At 35.8% G+C, this 22,238-nt stretch overlaps 1 protein-coding gene across 1 annotated transcript in view; it reads right to left on the reverse strand.

The window, feature by feature from the left end:
* CSMD3 (CUB and Sushi multiple domains 3) overlaps positions 1-22,238 on the reverse strand; it is a 552,597-nt gene that overhangs the window by 346,889 nt on the left and 183,470 nt on the right. The window contains 1 exon segment of the mRNA XM_030444571.1: positions 10,206-10,318. Coding sequence (XP_030300431.1) covers positions 10,206-10,318 — 113 coding nt within the window.

Genomic DNA, 22,238 nt, shown 5'->3' on the forward strand with positions numbered 1-22,238 from the left:
AAACCATTCTATGATTCTACGATGTAAAACATTCTTCTGAACAAAATGATTTTCTGTTCTCAGATATTCAGCAAGGAAATAAAACTATGAATTTAAAGAAACACATGACTGAAAAAAGTTACCTCAAGTTTCTAGACTTTAGTTCAAACAGACAGTGATCCCTGGATTAATCTGACTAGAAAAGACTACAAAAGCTGTCTAAAAAGAAGTCTAATGTATGTGCTTTGTCACTTCCTTTTGTTTTCATGTTGTGTCTAGTTTGTATGGATTGATTCATAATTTGAATTTTATTTATTTTTGGTACCAGAAGGCACTTCTCAGCATTACTCCATTTCTTAAGGTTTGTTTTTTTTTACCTGCATTCTTCTCTCTCCATCTTTTTATATTGATTTAAATGTAGATGAACTGCTGCAGTATGATACATACCACAACAGCCAGAAACCAACAATTAATTAAGCATCAACCAGGTATTTTCAGAGATGCAGGAAAGAAAGTCATTTCTCACAAATGACTGAATGTCTCCATAAATTTCTAATGTTCCAATGTAAGTTCTTCTCCCAGTGAACTTAGGATCACCTGAAATTTTTTAAGTAGATACTGAAATATGGTAAATTTATGTATCTTAATTTTATCAAACTGATTAGATTTGAAAATCTGAACTTCTTCCCAGGTAAAATCAACATTCCTAGTTTTTTATGATGCAAAAGCGCTGAACACATTAACATGATTCATCTTCCCTCCGCTAAATTCAGGACATAAAACTATAGATTTTTCTTCAGTAAAATGCATCTGCTTAACAGAGAAGAAATATGAAAATAACCAACTCAGGTCACACATAAAGATACTGCTCTTTCAGTTGTTTTAACATCAGAGAGAAAATATTTTTTAAAAGACATATAACTTTTACCAAAAAAAAAACCAAAACAACACCAAAACCAAGCTTTAACACAAATGAATGCTTGCAAATGAGAACACATTGACTTGAAATGCTTGACGAATTATTTTCATTTTATAATTTGTTGCATATATATACTTTCCTTTCTTCTCAAAAGTGATGTCCATATAAAATAAATCCACTATAATCATACAAAACTACATTAGAAGTAGTATTCTGCATATCAACAGAATATGAAGAAAACTAAAGAAGTATTGTTGAACCAAAAAGAACAAGAGCAAGAGAAACAAAATAACAACAAAGAAAAAACAAAACAAAACAAAACAAAAAAACACAGGCAAACAAAAAGAAAAAGAAAGAACAAATGACAGAAACAAGGATTAATACTAGGGTAGGCTACTTGAAAGAAAGGAGAAATAGCAGGTCATAGAAATGAAGCTGAAATGCCATAGAAAGGAATTCAAGATCCCAAGAGGACTGAGGAAAGCAAGTAACCCAGCACAGGTCCTGGTTACACAGCAAGGGTCACAGGTTGTGGTTAACAGGTTATCCTCTTCTTGGACAACTAGTAAGTGTAGCACTGCAGGACTTCATTCTGAAACCTGTCTTCTTTAATAGCTTTGGCAGTGATCAGCAGGATGCTATGCAGTGGACTCTGATTAGGCTTGAAGATTACAATAAACTGGGGGGAATACACAACAAATATGTTTGTAAGCAAGCTTGTCATCCAGAGAGACTTAAGGCACTTTGGAGGAGTGAGCCAAAAGCAAGCTGATGTAAGTAAGCAAGGGTGGTCTGGGGAGCACCTCTGCTGTAAAGGCCCTCCATATCCTGTCAGACAGCAAGACAAATATCTATCAGCAGTGTGCCCTTGCAAAAGCATCCTGAACTGTATGAACAGAAATACTGCTGATACATGGATGGAAGGGATTATCCCCACCGATGTTTAGCACTTTTTAGTTCTCCAAAAGGAAGAAACTGAAAAACTCCCGGCAAGAAACTGATAAACTGGAGTGAGTTCGGCAGTTTCCAAGAAGGTAAGGACTGGAGCATTTGCCCTCTGAGGAGAGGCTGTGGAAGCTGGATTGGTTCAGTCCAGAAAAGGGAGCTTCAGAAAGGCCTAAAAGGAGCTTTCCAATGCAAGTTCCAAGCAGACACCAGGTTAAGTTCCAAGCAGGTATAAGGAGAAACCTTTACCCCATGAGAACAGTCAAGCTTTGAACAGATTGCCTGAAGACATTATGCAGTCCCCATCCCTGGAAAAAACCCTGGGCAAACCTGCCCTTGTGTCAATGCCCAGCTTCTTTTGAGTAGGGGGTTCCCTTCCAATCTGAGTTACCCTATCATTTTATGATATCTAAGCTACTTCTTAGGGTAACCTATATTTTTTATGTCATTCACAAATAACCTTGTTCTTCAAAATTATACCAGAAAAGAAATACAATGAACTTTGCATGACCCTATTTTTAACAGATTCTCAGTCCACTCCATACAGTGCAGAAAAATGCCTTGCTGATGCAGACTTTTCTGAAAAGTTTCAGTGACTTTATGGCAGGAAAAAATATATTCACAGCTGTGGAGTTTGATGACTTCAGCTGAATAATTTTTGATCATCTCTCTGCACACATGCCCTCTTATTTTTTACCTTCTATAGTTTGTCACGGCCACCTGTTCAAGACAATTTCTCTCAACTAACATAAACATAGATTCCAACCATATTATGCCTTGTATAAGAGTGTTTCTTACCCAATAACTATTCAACAGTTTCCTTTCAGCTTCAATGTCCTTACTACTGCCATTCCTCTAACTTAAATGTCTTCCTCACAATTCCTCACTCTTGGATGTCTGTCTTTTTCCTACATATTCCTTCCTATTAAGAACTCTCAGCTCATTTTCTAAGTTTCTTGACACAATTCTTTGCTTTTGTCCTTCCTTTTTTATTCTACCCTACTCCCAGTTCTCAATCTCTATAGGTCAGATGCAAACATCTCACCATTCATGGACAAAGCTGAAGTACTGTTATTCAAATATAGGCACAAGTCATGTTAATAGCCCCAGAATGTATAAGCTTTCTGAAAGAAAATAACGCTGGAATTGAAAATGCATAAAACATTGTGAACTGGGTAGTTTCACTCTCTGAAAAGGTAAAATTTAACATTAATACTGATAGGGGATTCAGACAAGAAAAAAACACATTGACCTCTATAGAACTAAGAAAGGAAAACATTTTTAAAAAACTAACAACAAAATATTACTTTTAGGAAATGATACAAGTACTCCACTAATCACACTTCTATTCTACTGTTATTTGGCAATTTTCAAACTTAGGAACAAAGAAGGTCTGACCAGTGTGGTTCTCTGAGGGCTTTTATCATGTTTTCTTTCAAATACAAATTGTACTGCAAGCTGACATAATGAAGATCTGAAGCAATTACATAACTGGGAATCTCTTTGGTACTAGTTAGTGATTTGAAAGATTAACAAATAATGTTCACTAGTATGCAAGGTTTATTGCCTCTGCTACACTGAAGTGAAAACACTCTATTAAAAAGAAGAATTTCCATGTGTCTGTGAATGGAAAAACAAGTTAAATTCAGCTTTCTGGTACCACAGCTGATATAGTGCACAAATAAATCAGCTCATACTTTGAAGTAAAAAAAAAGATACAAGGTCTGAAACCAAGGTAGACAAACTGTAGGTGGAAACTGAAAAGGTAGTTCTAAAAATACTTTTATTCCTTATTAGTAAACTTTTTTTTTTTTCTGGGAATTAGTAAAAAAATTAGTATTTTATTTAACAGTAAGAAACAACTTCTGACACAATCTCTTGCATGAGTAACTTCCATGTTCATATTCCAGACCAGAATTTTTGACCTAATTTTTCTACTGAAAAAAGAACAACTGTCCTACCCTTAGGCAGGAAACTATTCAGCACATTACTCTTCATGAATATGGTGTCAATAGAGTCTTCACAAATAAAAATGGAGGGAGAAACATTTACAAGAGCAAAACATTTTTTATGCCTCAACACATAACTATCCAGTTTATACAATTAAATTTGAAGCCTAACAATTACTCCTTTATCTTCAAGGACATAAGGATACAGTTTCTATCAAAAATGTAAGTGGTCTAAAGCGAAAAATAAACAATTCCATCTTTAGGCCAAAGAGAAGAAACAGAGAGAAGAGATAATTCTGCATAATCATGTATTCAGTTTGATTAGAAAGTACATGAGTGTGAAGTAAGACACAAGAAAAACCTATATTCATTACTTCATTATGTAGTTTTCTACATCTGGCTGTTGTATTCTTATCAACATTGCTCTTCCAATGCACTGATGTCCCCTAACACTATCAAAAAAATAAGATGTCCAAAATGAAATTACCTTCTAGTATGAAAAAAAAGTTGAAAATGCTGGGTGAAGGGAGATAAAGGAAAGGAAATTAGTGTCAATCATGCAGTAGAAATAATTTTAATATGCCTGAACACACTGACTGATTTCCAAAGTTAGATCACTTTTAGATTTTTTCCATTTGGTGTCCAATAACTTCCTAGTGGCCAAAGCTATTAAAAAACTAAATCACTTTGACTATGGTAAAATACTTCTGAACAGAGAAAAAAATAAGTCACTTAATGAAAGAGTTGAAATATATTATGAGAGAATTTGGATGTTACCATTTTTTAAAGGGAGGAAAAAGTTTTCCAACATACTCTGTCTCAATACCACTAAATATTCTGAATGCCAACAAGTATTTTATTCCAGGTATTTCCCCCAGTTGTTCTATCTTGACATGAACGTCAGTACAATATTACACTGTTTGACCATCATGAAGCACATAGATACAGAGGTTAAAATATTGATGTTTTGATCTTATCAAGCTGGCTATGAAGAGGAGAGAGGGGGTGAGGTGGGCCAATCACACTGTTCCTTCCGGTGGTGCTCAGTACAAAATGGGTCCTAAGTAAGCTCTTGCCTGGCCTTCCTGCATTGTGCCAGTTGGACTGCTGTTTGTTTGCTAAATATCCCTGTGCTACTCCTACATTTTGTTCTCCTGCTGAAGAACAACATCAATCACCAGGACAAGTGGACAAGTTGCCTTCTCCTGCCTCCCTCAGCAGGACTGCCCCAGTTGCTCCAAGGCTTCTGTGGACTCTCACTGGGAGCCTGGACTTAGGCACCCTCATCTGCTGCAGAGTGCAGTTTGTGATTCTCCTGGTCTACCAGCTGAGCAGTTTGACTTCTTTATTTACATATCTGTATGTAATTCATCATCATTATTACTGCTGTTTCTTATTTCATTAAACTTATTCTAGGTTGCTGGGGTTTTTTTCCAGCCTTAAAATCTCTGTCCCTTATTCCCTTTATCTTCTTCTGGGAGGGTAGTGGGGGATAACAGAGAGCATCTGTCACCTGGTTATTGGCCAAAACTGTGTCATATATATAACTATATAATTCTTTACTATCACATATGAATAAGATCATTAAAACAACACTGATTTTAGAATATTTTTTTCCTTTCCATAAACCATGACTGTTCATATTTCCTATAGATTCAAAATCCCATTTTCCTCCTTTTTTCATTTCAATCTATAAATTCTTGAACTATCAACAAAACTGACCTAAGTAAGGAAAGCGCTTAAATCTTTTTAAGTATTATTTGCTCTGAAGTAAAGTGTAATTCAGTACATTTTTTTCTCTTCTAGAGAGGATGGAATGACTAAGTCAGTAGTATACAGAACATTATCATTTGCTCTTTTGTAAACAGTGAACACAACTGTGTAGAACAGTAAATGAAGCAAACACATTAGAATGTTTGAATGCACCTACAATAACAGAGGATTTTCTTCACTAGAAGTATCAAATCAGTAAGACACATCTGTTAAAAACAAAGGAAGAACTCTTTACTGCAACACTTAATATTTCAGAATGACAATCAATTCAAACATCAGCACAAATACCATGTTCTCATATTTAACATTAATTCTACTGACTTTTAAAATTAATTATGATCTCACTTGAAGTAGAAAATAATTACTTAGAATTTTACAAACAGACTTTTCTGAATGTCTAACGTGTCTGAACTAAATTAACCATCAACAGTGATGTGGTTAAAACCTGTAATTGGAAGAACTCTGAACATAAATATTTTTAAATGGAGAAGAGTCAACAAAATGCAGAAAACTAAAGATTTGCCCAAAGTAAAAAAAATCTGTCAAGCTACCAAAGCAAACAGTAACTTATTTACACCAGTAGTAAAAAGCTATTTGAGTAAATGCACAGTCACATTACGGGAGACTGAACTCAAGACTAAGACATTTATATCTGAGTATCTATAGTTACACTAGGTGTAAAAAGTATAATAAATGGAAAACTGCAGTGTTTTGATTAATTTGTACATATGTTGGACAGGGCAAAGCAGCTGTCTATATGCTGTTTGCTATCATTTTAGGTGTTTTTCCCTCTTTTCTAGTGGTCCATCCATCAAATCCTTATCATTCATACATCACTGCACATATAGTGATGTACAGCTGAACTGTGTTCCTATAGGTGTCTAAACATACAGGTTACAATACAGAGACATCTACACTTGAGGAGTGTCTTTGAAGTGAACCTCATCTGAGACTTCTTTAGGACTCCTGACTCTTCCAGTAGTAGTACCAGGTAGTGTTCATTATAACAGCTTTTGAGATGATCAATAAATGACAAATCCTATTTAAGTTGTTAGATGTTCTGAAATGAAGTGCTAAAGACATTTTTACCCTTCCCTACCTTCCCTAGCTTAATACTACTTTTTTTTTTTTTTTTTTTAATCTGATTGCCAATTCTCTCTCAAAGCAAAAGCAAGAAAAAAATCATAGAAAAGTCTAACTCTATAAATTATTTCCTAATGAAGATAGATTTCTACTCATACACCAAATGACAAAAATAGAAGGAAAAGAACAATGGAAAATCAAGCAGAGAAAGAGAAAACTTTTCAGTGTCAATTTTCTCCATACTGCAACACACATCGAAAGTGTTGACATTTTTCTAACCAGCTCTACATAGTTGGCTTTCAAGAACTAAGCAGAGTAAATATTTGCATGCCTTTTCAAGATCAGTATGACAGTTATGCTTTATCCTGTTCTGAAAAGCTCATGGAATTATTTCATCTCTTGATCTCTATTTTCCTATTAGTAAAGATTCTTAATGGAAGGCGAATGTGTTCATCAACTAAATCAATTTAATATGAAATACATAATATTAGTTTGTACCTGCTAAGAAATGGGTTTCACAAATGAAATAAATAGTAAGTATGGGGTTACTGCTGAAATCTTTCAGAGCTTTAAAGGCAGGGGGAGGGAGGGAGGGAGAGAGGATGCTAGACCTCAAAAGGTATCAAAGTTACAGATTATTAAAGTAACGTTTAACTATCAGAAAAGTAAGTATTCTTTTCCAAAAGCCCTTTCAGAGTCTGAGTAGGCTTGACATAGAAATACTGAAGTTTCTACGCACCAGCTTGCAGAGTAGAAGCTGTGAAGCTAACCAAATCCCTTCTGTCTACTTAGATAATATTATGGATTCAGACATAAGTGATGGAGTGCAAAATGTAGCCAGCAGAAAGCAGCAAACAAAAGGAATATTTACAGGGACTGCAACTGGATGGAGCAAAAAAGACCAACTATTTTTAGACACTACACATTTTAAACTAAGACTGTTTTGCCTGGGATAGTAGTTGATGAGTGATTCTCCCTGCCTTCCTTTCAACCCATGAGTTTTCTCACTCTTGTTCTTCCCATTTCTTCTGGCCGGGTCTGCTGTGGGGTTGGAGTGGCTGTGGGAGTGCTCTGCTGTTACACTGGGCCAAACCACTACCCAAGTACACCAGCACAAATGCTGAGCTGGGCAAACAAACCCAGCAAGCCAAGGGAGTAAATAGGTGAAAAGTATAGTGAAGTGCCAAACAGTGATGGAGTAAGAATTATGCAGTGTTCTGAAGTTCAGAACTTGGAGTCTGCCTCCTTTGAAAGATGAAACAATAGAATAAAGAAAGCTAAAGTAAATGAAGTGGTAAGAAATTACTAATTCTGGTTATAGTGGCACTATGTAGGAAAGAGTAAATTCCAAGGGTGGTAGTCAGAAAGAAGTTGCAGTAGTATCTATGTTAATTAAACATGGGGAAAAGACAGGTTTTACAACAGTATAGTACAGTGATAATAAAGGCTATTGAAAGGATTAACAGACACTCTCTCAGAAGTGATGCAGAAATAAACTCCTGAAAAGACAACCAGCCATATGTATCTGAACTAAATGGCTCTTTGGAACACTGGTTTTTTTTGAAATTTTTATCAGTTATCTACTTCAGTGACAACTCATGTGACGACAACAGTGAAATTACTGTTTGAAAATGGGCTTTACAAAAAGGCTTAAAGTTGTCTCCATCTGAAAAAATAAAAATTTCAGTTCTTAAAAAACTGAAATTTTTTGTGGTATACTTTTTTTCCTATAGGTATGAAATATTTTTAATATGTTTATTTAATTTCCTCACACTGTCTCCTCTGGCCTACTGTACACTCAGAAACCACTCCTTCCTATTACCCAACAGTCATTTCTTCATTTTCTACTATCAAGCTTAATTTTAATGACAGTATCTGCTTAAGTATGTGCATCTGATGTTTTTCCATGCTGAAAATATTTAATGCCTACTTTTCTTCAAAGACTTTTAAAAGATATTTTCTTCATTTTACACATGGTGGACCACTGAAGCATCTCACAACTTAGCAGAGTGCACTTTAACATACACTCAGCAATATACCACTAAAACTGGAATGAGCAAACAAAAAAAAAGGGAAAACTCCATAATGTAAACACTACACACTCAGGTGGTAAAGAGAAAAAGGAGACATACAGTATATTCAATTCTCCCATACCTACTAACCTCATGTAACTTGAAGAATACAAATTTTGAAAATAAATAAGAGTATATTCTCTTTCATTATCTATTACCTCCCACTTTTGGTGAGAATGCAAGTGTGTGTGTCACCTGAGACATAGTTTGTTTTCCTTTTCTCAGTAGTTCAAAAATGAAATCTCAACAATTTGAATTACTTCACAGAAACATAAAAATAGTTGGTAATGTCTCAAGGGTATGGTAGGATCTAGCAGAGAAAGTTTCTACTTTGTATCTTTTAACAGTCTCATAAACTGGCAATTTCCCAGTCAAAAGTGTGGTTTATCCTATTGAGTATAGAATGATACCATGCACAAAATGAGTCAGTGCCTTTTGTAAGCAGTTATAGCAGCCATGGAGCTACAGTAGAAAAGCTCCTGTTACCTAAATTCACTCAGAATACACATTCCAGAATATATATGAAATCAGGAAGTCTAAATAGAGAGATGCAGTATTTGCTGAAATATTAATCAAATTCTCTTTGTTCTTGTACAGAATGTTATCTGAAGCAATCACACAGTTATAAGATGTTTCCTATAATAAAAGTTCAATTACATAAAATAATTAGTCCTAGTCTTTTGTTGCAATTGTTATATTAGTTGATTGTCAGATTCTGCAAACATCTTATGTGGCTAAACTCTTCCTCTGCTACATTTTGTAGAGAGACATGTAACACAAATTCCTGAACTAAAACTCATTCAGAACGCCATTTTTTTTATCAGATAAATGGGAAAGCACAAAACCACAAAGAGGTTACTGTTCCCTGAAGATCCATTGTCCAATGACCTTGCTCCAAATGGTGACATTCCCAAGTTAATGCTTCTGATGCTTTCATTCTTGCTAAAAAGTATGCTTGTTCATTAAAACAGTGGATAAGAATCCTATAGGTTAATTAAACCTTTAATAGCCCAATGCAGTCATAGAATCACAGACATAGGTAATAAGAGATAATATTGATGAAATGCTACATTACTGAACAGAAACTTACTCACTGTTTTACAAACATGACATATAACCACAAAGGCAATACACATTTTAATGATAAAAGATGTTATTTCTCTGTTACATTCTGCTATATTCTGTTACATTCTGTTATATTTCAGAATATTAGAATAATTTTAAAAGCTAAGTATATCAGGAAAGTGAAATTTTTATAAATGTTTTTAAAAATGTGCTTAGATAAACTAAATAATACATTATTCATACTCTTACCTACTGCAACGATTTTATCAGGTCACACAGCTGAATATATCATTTATGAAACACAAACTATACCTTTAGTAGGATTTTTTTAATGGTCCTTCCCATTTCCTCTACACCTGCACGGCCTTTTTTTTATTAACAAAAGAAACCCCAACAAAAAATGTATTTTATTAAATGTACCTTGGTAGTGAGTACTAAATCCACGGTATCGATGATTGCTGTCTGTTACAAAATGTAGTCTGAGCCAGTTTTTGTTGCTGATAACAGGAGGAGGTATATTCATTCCAGAGAGCCTGAATTAAAACAAACACATAAAAATTACTACTAAAAGATTTTCAAAAGATCAGGGCCAAAAATTCAGCAGATTTTTCATAAAGCTTTTATACAGGTCTCCTGTGAAAACCTGGATGGTTTTTTTGGCAAGCACATATTCAGTGACAAGCCTTCTATGGGACTTCTTATTTACCAAGTAATAGTATGTTACAAACATGAAAAGACAAGAGTTTGCACTCTGCATGACCAAGTGTTGTAATACAAGTCAGCACTAATCCAGGAAACACATATTTACATTATTGGTCAGACACAGCACTATCATGATGCAAGTACATGACACTTAAGACTAGAAAAAGACTGTGTCTATCCCAGTCAAGCCATGGGTTAAGGCAGAACATTACTCTGGATACCAGGAAAAGGATCATGCCCTCTGACTTTCATGTTCAAGGTAAGGAGAAAAAAAACCCTAAGATTACGTAGGGCACTACCTGCAACTACAAAACAGATACCTAATTTTCAAAAACATTTTTTCTCCATCCATGATGCATCACTCTAGCCATTTAAATAATAAGCTAGTTTTATTTTTTTAAATAGACAGTATTGAATTTGCTTTACCTATCAAGTCAATTATTCAGTAACGTTTCTATCCTTGGCAACTATGAATTGTATTTAAGATGATTCTAAGTACTTATCTTCTGAATTCCAAGTAAATTTACAGGTCCTAAAATGAGATCCTTATAGCTCATGATTTCTATGAGATTGTTCCCAGAAATCAGATTTGCAAGCTGACAAAATTTATAATGGCAACTGGCAGAAAATTGTTGCTTACTCCTGTCTTCTGCTTCTTCTCTATTGTCAATTTATCTTCTCAGCAAATTATAAGAGGTTCACCATTACTACAATACATTGGCAGTACAACCCACTTCTGTGCCAGCTACAATTCCAAGCATAGCTACACTGCATCATCTACAAAATTTTACTAAAATTTAAAGAAAAATCCTTTATCTGTCACACAGAAAATGTTGTTGTCTCAGCACTTTTATAGTTCATAGATGTAGCTCCTCAAACAACTGCACAGAATCTTTCACAGCAAATTTAAGACAAATAACAGGAGGCTTCCCTTCTGCAGCTGTCTTTCATAAACTCTTAGAAATGTTCATGAAGAATCTTCAAGCCAGTTGTTGTGAAACAGAGATTTAAAGCATCACATCACTATGCGTAGTCAAAAATATTTACATGAGTCTGTTATGTAAGATAACATGTATTTGAAATATAAAAATGCCTACCGGAATAATTCAACTTTGTGGCTAATTAAAGGATTAGAAAATGGTATGGCTATGCATGTAGATGCATCAGTGAAGTTCCTGTCTCTGCATGTTACTTGATTTGAGACTGTAGGCAAATCACAGTTTACAAAAGAAATAAAGTACTAACATTTTTAAGAATCAAAAGCACTTCACTACAACATCATGCCACTCCCTTCTTTCCTGCACTATTTAGGAGGTTAAGATCCAAAGATCACTCTGCTTTAGGCTGACTCTGATCCAGTGAGGTCAAAAATCTAACATATAATTGCCACTTTATACTGCAAATTAGAATTTTGGGTTGGTTTGTTTGGGATTTTTTATAGCACAATGAAGCTCTCCTTTTCCTCTAAAAACATACTGACATACTATAAACCAATATAAAATTACATGTGAATTTCACATTGCCAACTAGTTACCAGCTTGACAACTAGTTTAAAAATTCTTGTCTTATTCATGTACTAAACTATTTTCATTATTAAAAATCTTCCAAAACTGTAGTCTTTGCCAAGAGAAATTAAAAGCAAAAGAACTGCCTTTTATTTAAAGCCAACTGACAGATAAATTAAGAATAATAGAATACACAAATGATAACACAAAAATACTTTTTTAAAAAAATTCAGATATGGTATTCCTCATTCTTATGGAAAATTAACAACTACTTTCATTCACACTGCTGCTTTCTTTTTTGCACATTGCGTGAATGCCATGATTGTCATTTTGTTGTTATTTAGAAGAATTTATTTAGATTATTTTGAATTAGTCATATAAAACATAGTGCATAATAAACAAACAAATTAAGTAATTTGGCCATATAACAGGTATGAAGAGAGACAAAATTTCAGTTTGCAAAGGTCAAGTCAAAGCTCAAAGTTATATCAGTGAACAAATGGGTAAAACCTAAAAGGAAGAATATAGGCACTACAAAATATGCACATATATAAGGGGGAGAAGATAAGAAAGAATCAATTGGAAATCCCCACTCCAAGTGCTGAATTCTATTTTATTATGTTTGAATCTGTATGGAATGGTAGCAGTGTTTAAGCTTTGTGTGTTACTTATTTTTTTGGAGCAGAAATCCGTGGCACTGAATCAGATATGCTCTTTGTGAAATTGAACATACGCATCTTAATTTTTAAGATTAATATCAACTAACAAGTCGATAACAAGAAAGTCCTGCTAATATAAGCTTCAGACTAGGCATTAAATGTGCCACAAAATATTCCAAATACAAGAATTATTTTTGTTGGAAAAAATATACAGCAAAATTTTTCACATAAAACTTTCATGAAGCATACAGTTCCCATATTTTCTGATTAGCCAGGAGATTCACGTAAATGTAGTTGATCAAGGTTGATACTCCATCCAGAAGCAGTGCTGAAACCCATTCTAATGATGGCTTATCTGGTTTAGTTAAATTTTGGTTAAAGTAGGGAGCAGGAGTGTTAAACACAAATGTGAAGTCTCAGCCACTTACAGCTTACTGTTTCCTGTACTTGTATAAAACATACACTCATTAGAATTGGGTTTCAGACACTAACCTACAAATTAACCTTTTGATAAACCATTAAACAAGGAAGTTTTTTTAATGACAAGGCCTATCAATATCCTTTATGTTTCTAGTTCCAGTGATGAGATTAATGGGTCCTAACGACAATCATTATAAATGTGAACATCCATTTCATGGCAGCTTCGGGTTCTGGCCTTTTTTCTCCTCATTTTTTTCCTGGAAATGCTTTATCTAAATTATATTAAATCATTTCAGAGCAAGGACAGTATGGCATGTATTGTCAGTCAGTCAAAAAAATTCCTCTTCTATCTCTTACACAATCTATTGCTGTCTACACTGAGAACTTAAGATTCTAATTTTCTGAAGATACCTAACAGATGTTACGTGCAAATAGATATTTTCAGTTATCATTGTGTAACTAGATAGGTCAACAAGATGGAAATCCATCTGTAAATTGTTCTTTTGTGGAAGTATTCACAATTAAAATGTTCAAGTAACACTAATATTTTCAGCAGAGCTGTGGATTTCCTAGAATTTTTATTGCATCTTACATTTGTGCAGCATTATCATATGTAATATTGGTATACCTGTATTGCAGACATCACTGTAACAGAAGCTACAGGACTTTAATATAAGAGGAGTATTTAATTAAATTGTATGTGTGAAACTCAAGCTGTAGGCAGAAGTCAGGGCTGCTCTTCTGTGTGTATCCAGTAAACCTGAGTCCACTAATTCCGTAGATGATTCAGGACTTGAGCATGTAGTGATATAACTGGCTTGAGAAAACAGGCTAATTTGAAAGGTACTTAGTGTATCAAAATAAACAAAGTTTCTCAGTTAGGTCTTGAAATTATGTAAACAAGGAACAACACAGTAAGAAAAGTATTAGCTTGGAGCTAAAGCAAGCAAATAAATAAAATTACAAAAGAGGAATTAAATTGAGTTGATCTTCAGCATTGGCATAGTTCAATGTCTAGTCATAAGGAACAACAGAACATGTCTTTCAGAGGAGAAACTAAACAGTAGGAATTCAGTCCTGAAGAAGGAAAGAAGACAAAGACTTCACTCCCTAAAGCCATCTCTTTCTCAAAGTTTTATACACAGCAGAAAAGTGTCCAAAAGAAAAAGTGTCTGAAATACAAAGCTCTGTTAGCACTTCCCAGGCAATGCATCACTCCAATTTTAAGTGGGTATAAAGGCACTGGTCAGTGAAAGACCAAATTCCAAAGGTCAGTTCCTGCAAAACTGCCTGTACTGGGACTAAGCATTTTATTTAAATGAGAAGCAGAACATAAATACTTTTGAAGCTAGGTACATCCTTAGTTGTTGTTTACACATCAGCAGCCAAATGACTCACACAAAGCTATTATTCTATTTTTAAAACAGTAAATTATCACTCTTCAAATATAACCTAATCAGCTATTTAGAACTAAACTACAGTTTTAGGTAGAAATTCCACTCTACTCACTTTTTTCTGATTTACAAAACAAATGACAACTTAAATAAGCCAATGTTTGCATAGAAGAGAAAACAACAACTCTGCATTATGTCACCTTGAATAAAACACTTGTTCTGGAAAGTATCAATCTACTGATTCATTTTAGTTAGTCAGATAGATGAAATAATCAGACTCTTTTTGTCAAGTTCATTATAATGTCTGGAAGACTAAAAAATAGGTCTTCATTTTAGACATGTCAGTGTTGAAATACACAAAAGCCTTCTCATGGCTTTGCAATGCTGGAAAAAGCTCAATATTGAAATAAAGTTACTTTTGCTTGAAGCAAGGCTATAAGAAATCACTGTATGATCATCGAGGAATGATTAAAGGTACAACTTGTGAAAGTCTGTAGTACTTTTTTTGATTTTACAAGTTGAAAAGTGCCAAGATTAATAAATATTTTTAACTTCAGAAGTAGACTGCATCTTATAAAGCCAGATGTTTATATGTCAAAGATTTTCCACGTTATCTGTTAACTTGCCAGAACAATGAGATATGATGAAAGGTAAAAGGAGACTTTGTACTCTGAAATGTTGGCCTATGATACAAGCAATTTGTTTGTCACACAAGTAACAAACAAAACACCAATGGACAGTGTTGCTGTCCTGATTGCCTGAAAGGCTGGTGTCCTAAACTGATTTTCATACAGATGTCAGAGACTCCTAAGGAGTTATTATTCTTAATTATGATGCAAATACCTCATATACCAGATAACCTTGCACGTAATTTGCCTGAGCAGATCATAGAATCAATATATATACACATAATAACTTCCCCTGCACTGCACATGATGGTTAACATCGATCTTGCTGCCACACAAGATATGGAAAGTTGTGTAATTCCTTGGCACAATTGAGGAGGTCAGGGCAGTCAGCAAGGAGCAGGAGAAGACAAGTTTGAAAACACCACTGAGAAGATACAGCCCCAGCTTGAGGTAGAAGCAATGACAAGTTCAACATGTTGAACATCTCGTATGAACTACAGTATTAGAAGGGTTGATTGGACCAGACAGCCCTTGAGGTCCCTTCTAACCTGAAATTCTATGATTCTGTGTTCATCAATGACCTGGACAAAGGGACAGAAAGTATCCTCAGCAGGTTCACTGATAATACAGAACTGGGAGGGGTGGCTGACACTCCAGAGGTCTGTGCTGCCACCCAGTGTGACTTAGTCAAGATTGCTGAGCAGAGAAGAAACTAATGAGGTTTAACAACAGCAAATGTGGGGTCCTCTGCTTGGAGAGGAAGAACCCCAAGCACCAGTATAGGTTAGGGGTGGACCTGCTGGAAATCAGTTCTGGGGACAAGGATCTGGGAGTCCTGATAGATGGTGAATTACCCATGAGCCAGCTGTTTGCCCTTGTTGCCAGGAAACCCAATGGAATCCTGGGTTGCATAAAGAAGAGTATGGCCAGTAGGTCCCGGGAGGTCTCCCCTTCCCCTTCTACTCTGCCCTGGTAAGGTCACAGCTGGAATACTGCATCCAGTTCTGGGCTCCCCAGCTCAACAGAGACAGGGAACTATGGGAGAGAGTTCAGCAGAGGACAACAAAGATGACTGGGGGACTGGAGTAACTCTCTTATGAGGAAAGGCTGAGAGAACTGAGACTCCCGCCCGGAGAAGAGAAGGCTGAAGTTAGATCTTATCAGTCCACAAGAATGTAAAGGGTGGTTGCAAGGAAGATGGAGCCAGACTCTTCTCCATAGTTCGCAGTGGCAGGACAAGGTGCAATGGTGCAACGGGCACACACTGGAACACAGGAAGTTCCATTTAAATGTAAGAAAAAACTTTTTTACTATGAAAGTGACAAGGCACTTGATGACTTCCCTTCCCTCCAGTTTGACCAGCGCACCACACAGTTTGGTGCCATTTGGTGAACTTGCTGAGAGTGTTCTCAATCTTACCATCCATGTCACTGACAGTGAGGTTAAACAGCACCAGTCCCAATACCAACACCTAAGGAGTATCAGGGGATAGTTCTTAATTCTCCCAGTGAATTGGGCAGCGTGGCCTGAGCCCCTGCTGGTGAAAACTAAGGCACAGAAATCATTGAGTACCTCAGCTTTCTCCATATCCCAGGTAACCAGTTCTCCCGTTTCCTGCTGGAGAGGTCCTACATTTCCCCTGCTCTTTCTTTTATCACTAATATACCTACAGAAGCTTTTCCTGGTGCCTTTAACATCCCTAGCCAGATTTAATTCCAGCAGAGCTTTAGCTTTCCTAACCAGATCCCAGGCTGCTCAGAAAACTTCTCTATATTCCTACCAGGCTACCTGTCCTTTCTTCCACCCTTTGTAGGTTTCCTTTTCATGCCCGAGTTTGTCCAGGAGCTCCTTACTCATCTTGCAGTTTTGCCTGAATTCCTCTTTGTTAGGATCACTTGAGCTTGGAGAAGGTGATTCTTGACTATTAACCAGCTTTCTTGGGATCGTTTATCCCAAGCAAGTCTCTGAAGAGGTCAGAATCTGCTCCCCAGGAGTCCAGGGTAACAAGCTTGCTGTGCAGCCTCCTTGCTGCCCAAAGGATCTTGAACTTGACCATCTCATGTTCACCGCAGCCAAGGCTGCTCTTGAGCTTCACATTCCCCACTAACCTTATTGTTAGTAAGAACAGGGCCCAGCACAGCACCTCTCTTTACTGGCTCCTCATTTTGAGAAAGAAGTTATCAGTAACAGGGGGAAAAAGCTTGTTCTTGAGTCCTTCTGGTAAATGTTAACAAGTATACCAAAGAAAAAAACATTGTGCCTGGTACTAAAATTAGATATTCAATAGACCATAGTATTCTTTATCTTATACAAAAAATCTTGTTGGGACAGATGAGAACATCCCATATATATAGCTAAAATTTAATGTTAGTCCAATTAAAGCTTTAATGGACTAAGACTAAATATTGAAAAGCCTCAGTACTAATACTAGTAACTTCTTTAATTAAAGAAATTTAGTATCAAACCCTTCTGGTGTTATATACTAGAAGAGGAGGCTGAGGAGAGACCTCATTGCTCTCTGCAACTACCTGAAAGGAGGTCAGAGTGAGACAGATGTTGGCCTCTTCTCCCTGGTGACCACAGACAGAACAAGAGAAAATGGGGCAAAGCTCTGCCAGGGGAGGTTCGGGTTGGATATTAGAAAAAATTTCTTCACAGAAAGAGTGTTTAAAAATTGAACAGGCTACCAGGGAGCTGGTAGAGGTACCATCCCATGGAGTTGTTGGAAAGATGTGTGTTACAATGTGTTACACAGCAGCTGCCTGTGTTTGTCAGACCTTTACCATACATGATAGATACACAATCACTTCATCAGTAGGAAGATGTTAACAAACAATCCTAAAATTGGCTCAGGTCAAGATATCTCAGAATCATCTTAACACAGTCCTGATGCCATATCAATACCAAGCATGTGGCCACTTCCCAATATAATGGAAAAGTCATATTTACTGGGCTATGCATAAATAACAGTATTGCCAGACTCAACTAAAAATACTTGTGAGGCATAGGAAATAGGAAGGAAACAGTACTTCTCCATGCAGCTGATTCTCACTTATCTTTTTTCCTGAATCCTCAGTATTTCCTGTAACTACAGTAGTTAAAATGAAAAGCACATATAGGTATGCAATATTCAGACTGGTAAAAGACTGTAATTTTATTTCCTGTACAGCATAAAGGGAAATTTGCATGCAACGCTGGCTGGAGATAACGCTTAAAATTTAAGTCAAACTACTCCTACTCTGCAGCAAAATTAGCGGCCCCTTGGGTCTTATTAGGAAAAGTTCTTTTAGAATCTGAAAGTTTTCCTGAGTATCTGCCACTCTAGTTACTCACAGTTAGATATTAAATCCAAATGCAAATGTGTCTTAAAAGAGCTGTTCCTCATATTAGAAGAGTAATTCAAAATGCTGTCATGTTAGGCTTGAGTCAGTTACTTTATTGCATCTTATTTAAGGGTGGTAATAAGGCAGTGCAAGTCCTGAAATGTCTTTAAAGAATAACTCATCATACCAAGTTAAGAGGATGAAAATTAAGCAGCTTGACTCAAAGTACGAGTGATCTTTTTCTGAGAGTTGCCTCTTTCCTATTTCCTATTTTCTGACTCAGAAAATATATCAAAGTAGATATTGAAATTTGTCAGAAAAGGCTACTCTTATGCATAATTTAAAGATAATTTAAATATAATTGCTGTCAAGGTATCCATGCAGCAGTTAGCTTACTTTGTTTTTTTAATTAATGTTCTGCTCAGTTACTTCTATATGTCAATAGATCTACTGAATTTATCACATAAGATACTTTTTCAAATTGTTTGTACATATATCTCTAATGACCTTTCCCTCTTCTGCAATGTATCTGTAAGCTAATAAATTTCTTACTCTAAGTAATTTTTTGCAACATTCATCTCAGAGTGCTTGACAAACATCATCCTTTATGTCACAAAAAAAAAAATTAAAAAAAATCCCAAGCACAAAGAGACAGTATGTTGTTCTCCACCAAAGACATCTAAGACAAAACTGGAAACTACCAAAGCCTTAAGGATGCCATCCTAGCCCTGACTAGCCCTTCCTGAGGACCCTGATACCCTCTGCCCTTGGACCAAAGAGCCCCATCCCAGCTCAGTCTAAGCCAGCCCTGGGTATGTCCCTGGGCATCTCCTTTTGGCTGGGCTCCTGGAGGGACCCTGAACTTGGTTCATCACTTACCATGTTGAGGGCTGTCAACTCACTCTGCTCTCAAAGTCACTGGATCTGACCCATGTTCAGAACCTACAGAACCGTGCATCATCAATGAGAGCATGGCCTGTGTGGGATCACCCTTGACTCCCGGATGTCCTACCTCCAGGCAGAAATTGAATTTAAATATCCGAATTACACTGCTCTAATCATTAATACTGCATTATATTTTTACAATAAATTCTCTCAATTAAACAGCACTATGAATTTGCAGTTTTTCTGTGTGCTTCATCTTACCTCACTTACCTATTTGTAACATTCATATTCAAATGTTCTCTCACTGCAACTAGAGAAACCCTTCTTGTATCTTTTGTGTGGATTTGAAATGGATGTATACACGTTAAAATTATTTTACTCAAGTCACACTTCATACAAGCGTATGAAGTGCACTTCATACAAGTTCATACAATTTCAAGTCACAATTTTTATAATCATTTTCTTCCAAAGACTAAATGCTGCTCTTAGAGATGAGCACACACAGAGACACCACTGCAGGTATCCCATTGCCAGTCACCTGTGTTTTTTTCACCAAATCAGAGTAGGACACTGTGATCCATGTCACAGCATTCTAACCTCTCCACGGTCTGGAACCACACACTCTGGGAGCCTTAACTATTCTGATATGCCAGTTGGAACGTCTGCAAATATTCAGATCTAATAACTGATAAAAGATAATTTATAATAAGTGTATTAGAGATCTGTTAAGACTGACTTTTAATGTATTGCAGTTACAGGAGTGTAATGACATGGAAGACAGCCAGAGGAGAATCAAAAGAGTGGGCAGGAGAAAGCAAGTTTAGGCTCCACAGATCTCTCAGTGTACTTTAGCCCTAACTTTGACTCCCATCCTAGCATGACAAAGAGAATAAATGATAGGCTGACTGCTCTACAGCAGCAGCTAATGATATACATTGTTTCACTATTTCTTTTTTTTTTTTTTTTTTTAAGCAAGTCATACAGGGAAATATCTGATTAGGAAACATGAAAAGATTTATGTAACTGCTAATGCAGTTTTAAAAGCTATATAAATACCAAATATTACTTATTTTTGCAAATGAACCTGCATTAACATTTTTTGTCAGCTATTTAAGAATTCAGCCCTTTTTAGCATTTTCATTAACCCTATACGCAACTTAAAATGGTTGTACAGGCCAGATTCTATAATAAGGATTTAGTTTTGCACACATAGAAGCATGCACATGCATACACACAATTATGTGACTGGTGGACACAAGGACATAATGTTCACTGATGTTTGTTATGACTGTTTACTTTTTCTGTTTTCCTGATGTACTTACTAGGTATTATTCATCTGTATAGGTTATGTTATATATACATAACTCCTTATGTTGTATTTATACCTTTGTCTTCTTTATTTAACCTACTACATTTTATAGTTGCCTGAAGTAATCTCACACTGATGATATATGCATGTTCCCTTTAATTTTTCAGAATTTTGAAATACACTTCTATCCTCACAGAGCCTTCAACCCCCCCACAGCTCAGTATCATCAATGGTATTTATGCATAATTCTTACTCCATTATCCTAACCAGCAACTATTCTTTGTATGCATTTTCCCATTTGTCAAGGCTTAAAAGTCTGGGGGTACTATGGACAGAATTCCTTTCTATCCCACGCCCCACAAAGGGAAGATAAAAGGGGAATAAAGACTTTAAGTTGGAACCTGAAGACGATTGGATACAGATTTTACTAACACAAGTGAAAGGAAACACAAAGGTTAAATTAAAAAATACAAATTTATACAATTTTTAAATTTCATATATATATATATATGTACAACCCGATGGATAGCATATGGCAAGCTGACTGTAACGAACAGCAGCACATCCACAAGAAGTGGGAGGAAAACAAGGCCGTAGTTGCTGACTTTCTGGTCTTTTATAGAGTATGGCAGGAAATGGGAGGGAACAGATCCCTCCTGTTGTGTTCTGCCCCTCACAGAGTCCAAGTACCCTCCTTCTTTAGTTCCTCCTGTTCAAACAGTGACACCAGTTAAGTACAGCACGTATTTAGAGACAGCACTTTCCCTTTTTTCCACTAGCTTGTAATTAAAAATAAATAAATAAATAAATACATAAATAAAAGGTTTCTAAAATACGATCAGATTTTGCATTAAACAATTTTTCATCACTATCTCCATTATTCCTTTCCAGGATTCAGAGGTAACATTTTCTTACAACTTGCCATGTGTCCCTGTCCTTTTGCATTTTGCAAAGAGGGCCTGTTTTCCCTTGTTTTCTTTTTACTTACAATGTATTTATGGGCTCTGTCCATCACTGTCTCTTAAATCCTTTCGTTGCTGTAATTCAACAATTGTGATAACCTTTGTATTTTCCCGGCTTCCTGTTATTTTATGATTTTATTCCTTAGTTATATATTTCTTTTCTAATTTTTCATAAACTTTCTGATATATTTATCCTTGTGGCTGTACTGGGAGCTCTAATAGTCCCTAATTATGATTTATATCTTTCTTTTGTATTGGGAAAGCCTGCTATCTGCTATTTAATATATTAATTTCTGTCAGATCTTCTGCAGGTTATCTTTTTTTTTTTCTTAAGCTTGTTTTGGTGGTTTTTTTAACATCTCTTGTCCTTGTGCTTAGTACTTAAGTCTATTTACTCATCAATAATAAGGTTATTTCATTTTAAATTACCTTCAGCCTTCATAGTCTTACATAGATTCTTCTTTTCTCATACTCTGCTAAAATTTCTGCAATGAAGAAATCCTGTAGCTTGTTTCTAAAAATTTATTTGGCCCATATCCAACCACTCTTTTCTTTCAATTTATCTGAGGACAACTAAAATCCCACTTTTCATCAAATAAAGTCCTTTGCATTTTTCTGAAAATTTTTCAGAAGAGAAAGAATGCCTTGCCCTTCTAATTTAACAT

This window comes from Calypte anna, chromosome 2 (genome assembly GCF_003957555.1).
Source record: "Calypte anna isolate BGI_N300 chromosome 2, bCalAnn1_v1.p, whole genome shotgun sequence".
In the NCBI taxonomy this organism is placed as follows: Eukaryota; Metazoa; Chordata; class Aves; order Apodiformes; family Trochilidae; genus Calypte; species Calypte anna.